Source organism: Rutidosis leptorrhynchoides, chromosome 1 (assembly GCF_046630445.1).
Source record: "Rutidosis leptorrhynchoides isolate AG116_Rl617_1_P2 chromosome 1, CSIRO_AGI_Rlap_v1, whole genome shotgun sequence".
NCBI lineage: Eukaryota > Viridiplantae > Streptophyta > Magnoliopsida > Asterales > Asteraceae > Rutidosis > Rutidosis leptorrhynchoides.
The window spans coordinates 197,672,048-197,676,229 of NC_092333.1; the positions used below are offsets into that span (position 1 = coordinate 197,672,048).

A 4,182-nucleotide genomic window follows, 5' to 3' on the forward strand; every position below is an offset into this window, starting at 1 on the left:
CAACTCGTCCCGACCGACTTGTCACCGACTCGCAACTTTTACTACCTTTACTTTAAGTATCAGAAGAAACAAAAAATGTCAATAGCTAAAGGTTTTTTTTTACCTATATCTGAACCTGTGGTGCAGGGTACTAATTTACAAGATGTTAATAGCGGATGTAGTAAGAGATATGAACCTTTTTACCATATCGTAGGCATCTACATGACGGGTTTCGTCAGCTGTATATCTGCAGCCATTGGTTACACAATCTATCTATGGCTATTACAAAGGCCCGGATCGTTACAAGTATTCAGTTTTCTTTGCTTATGTGGAACCGTTAACTGGCTTCCGTTCAACGTTATTGCATACATCATCATATTTAACGACCTTCCTGTAAGCCCGTTAAGTTTTTCAATCACCATTGCAGCAGCGTACTTAAGTCATGGCGTTATTCTCACTTTCGTAACTAGTATCTTGCTTCGCATGCTTTCAAAGGCAAAACAAACAAACCATATTGTAATGTGGTTTACCCATCGAATAATTACTTCGTGCCATTTGAAATTCGCTAAGTTTTTATCTGGGACAGAAGCTTTTTGTGTGTATCTTCGGATTTTAGGAGCTAAAGTTGGCCGCCATTGCTCTATTAGAGCAATTAATTATGTATCAGATCCGGAATCGATCATGATTGGCGATGGGGTCCATTTGGGCGATTTCAGCCGGGTCTTAACAGGTTTTCATCACTCAAAAGGTTATATTCATGGAAATATAAAAATTGAAAAAAATTCGGTCATTGGTAGCCAAGGTGTTATCTTACCTGGATCTATCATTGAAGCTGATGTCATCCTCGGTGCCCTTTCGGTTGCTCCTGTTAACTCGGTTCTAAAAAAAGGCGGCGTTTTTGTCGGGTCTCAAACTCCAATTATGATCAAAAACATTAGTCATGTTTTGGATGATAGGATTGAAGAAATGGATCAAAAGTACAAAAAAGTACTAGGAAACCTAGCCGCAAATTTTGCTGCCGCAACGCTTAAAGTCAAGTCAAGATACTTTCATCGAATCGGTGCTTCAGGTAAGGGAACGTTAAAGATTTACGATAACGTTCCCGAATTTCCCGATCACAAAATCTTTTCACCGGGAAAATGTTATCCGGTAATTATTCGACATAGTAATTGTTTAAGTTCCGATGATGATGCAAGACTCGATCCACGTGGTACAGCGATAAGAATACTTTCGGATGATACCGAAAAGAGTAATACTTCACTGCTCGATTTAACGTTGAAAACGGGAAAAGCGTTTCATGCTCGTACGATTGGTGACTTTGCAACGTGGTTGGTTTGTGGGGCCGCAGCACGAGAAGAGCATGTGAAACATGCTCCTCATATACGAGATGCAATGTGGGATTCGTTAAGAAAAGCTGATTCGTATGCTGATTTGCATTACTATTCGAATATTTGCAGGTTGTTTAGATTCGAAGATGGAAATGAAATGTATGTGAAGTTTAAGCTGAGACCGTTTGATGAGACAATCGATGAAGATTCTGGTAAAGTGGACCCCACGGGTATACTTCCACCCGAAACAGGTGCTATTCCAAGAGATGGGAATGATACACGCCCACTTCTTTTTCTTCAAGATGATTTTAATCGTCGTGTGAATTCTCCTAACAATGTTCGGTATGTACTTCAACTACAAATTCGTTCGGTACCAAACACCGAAAGATTACGTGAGGCTGCACTCGATTGTACTAAACCGTGGGATGAAAAGGAATACCCGTATGTTGCGGTTGGAGAAATTATCATCGATGAAATACTTGCAAAAGAAGAATCGGAAAATTTGGAATTCAACCCGTTTTTAAGATGTCATGAAGTGGATGTTATTCGTGCCACATTGTGTTCTCAAAGTGCTTCGCTAGATCATGGTAGGTCTCTCGTGTACTCCATTTGTCAACATTTACGCAATAACAAACCTTTGCCCGAAGCTTGGAGAAACTTTTTAGACCACTCGGATGTAAAGGTTGATCTAACTGGTTGCCCGATGGAAAATGTAATTGAGAAAAACGACAATCAAAAAGTGACACTCGCAAGATCATGGTACCAAAACTTATGGATGGTGTCGGCTCAACCGCTACTTCAAATCACCGTTCCGTACTTTCTAATGGGTATGCTCATTTTCGCTCCGGTTAACTTCACAATGTACTTAAAATGGAGTACGTCACTTCAATTGCATTGGTTGTTACCATTATTTTGGTTCAGTTCCGGTATCCTAGCTGGCATAGTATGCGCTCTAGCGAAATGGGCTCTCGTGGGAAAGAAAAAAGACGGTGAAACCGTAATGATTTGGAGTGCAGGTATTTATATGGACACGATATGGCAAGTTATAAGGACACTCATTGGGGAATACTTTGTAGACATGAGTTGTGGGTCGGTTGTTTTTGGGGTATGGATGAATTTGATGGGATCGGATATCGCGTGGGCCCAAGGAGCTTATGTGGACAGCATGGGTGCGGTGTTGAACCCCGAGATGGTTAGCGTTGAAAAGAACGGGTCGGTTGAAAGAGAAGCTTTGTTGTTTGGACATATTTATGAAGGTGAAGGGGGAAAAGTGAAATTTGGGAAAATTATGATTAAGGAAGGCGGTTTTGTCGGAAGTCGAAGTGTCGCGATGCCTGGAGTTACGGTGGAGAATGAAGGTAGTCTTGCTGCTTTGTCACTTGCTATGAAAGAAGAGATTGTTAAGTGAAACTGCAATTTATGTTTACTTTGAAATTGTATGCTTGTATTATGTTTGTTATTATTTGGATGATGATATGATGTATATGGTGTGCTGATTTATGGTCACTTGGGATGTATGATGTATATATTGTATTTGGAACTAGGATTTGATCTTGATAATCGTGAATTGATTCTTGAATCGAATCGTATAATCACTTTTTCAATAAAGTATTTCGACTCTCCTTGCCCGGGGTTCAGAAAATCTTTATTGGTGAAAAGAAAAAAAGGACAATGGTTTGATTTGAGGCAAGAAAAACTACATATGACCAAAACTCGGGGAAAGTTTAGGACAGATGGAGAGAGTAGGCGGTCTAACCGGGTTATTCTGTGACCTTTTCGTGCAAGCCGTAATAAAGTCAATACACTACTCTAAAAGATTAATTCTACATTCAGATTCAAAGTACTATCAAATGATATTTCTATTACAACATCTAAAAAGGTTGGACCCATAAAACTAATCCATATACTTTATCAAACTGCATAAGATCATAAATACCAATATTTCATCCCTCGGGTTCTCTTACATTCTAACAGAATTCAATCGTAAGCATATCAAAATTCGAATAACAGATACAAACACACGTATTTCTACTAAAGAGTTTGGTTAATTGCTACTAAATAAATTTTGTTTTTTTAATTATGCTACTCTAACTAGTAACCACAGATAACTAAAATTCAAAATCTTTTTACATTATCAATAAAGGTTTAACCTCCTTACATACCTGGCAGATAAAGAATTGATCCCTGATTTAATCCGTATTCATGCTAACTTACGATTGATCAAGCATCTCCAACATATACATGTTGTAAAGTTGTTTTTAAGACCACTCTTATCCATGACGGTCCGTCATGGGATCACTGACTGCCACATCAGCGCCACATCAGCACCTTCTTCCCATCACTAAATTACTAACATCCATGACGGTCCGTCATCGTCACACCTTTTTTAATTTTAGATTAAATTATATATTTATATATAACATTTAAATTCTTAAAAATTAAAATTTTATTAATAAAAAAAATTACAAGGTCCTAAAAATAAAAATAAAAACCATTACAAATTCCTAAAAATTAAAAAAAAAACCATTACAAATTCCTAAAAATAAAAAACATACGAATTCCTAAAAAATAAAAAACATTACACGTTTATTACGACCCGATCGTATCGTCAATCACTCACCTACCGCTCGTTGGTGTGGGGGTAGTCAGGCTGAGGACGAACGCAAAATTGTCGGGTCCAAATACCAATACAATACAACTCGATTCGGTTGCATTTGAGTAAGGCTGTCCCGACAATTTCATGCCATTCTTTTTCGGTCGTGATAAACTCGAACTTATCAGTTTCTGGATCACACCAAGCAAAATTCGAGGCCTCGAAGTCAACATGTTCGCGTATGTATTCGAACAAACGCCCCGTGTCCCAGTAGGCGATATC

General features: G+C 38.4%; 1 protein-coding gene across 1 annotated transcript; it reads left to right on the top strand.

Annotated features, from left to right (window-relative positions):
- The first annotated feature begins 900 nt into the window (after positions 1-900).
- On the top strand, positions 901-2,715 carry LOC139886374 (uncharacterized). The gene is made up of 3 exons (XM_071870157.1): positions 901-2,087; positions 2,570-2,577; positions 2,609-2,715. Exons 1-3 carry the CDS (start codon positions 901-903, stop codon positions 2,713-2,715), a joined length of 1,302 nt encoding a protein of 433 aa, XP_071726258.1.
- Positions 2,716-4,182: the final 1,467 nt, after the last annotated feature.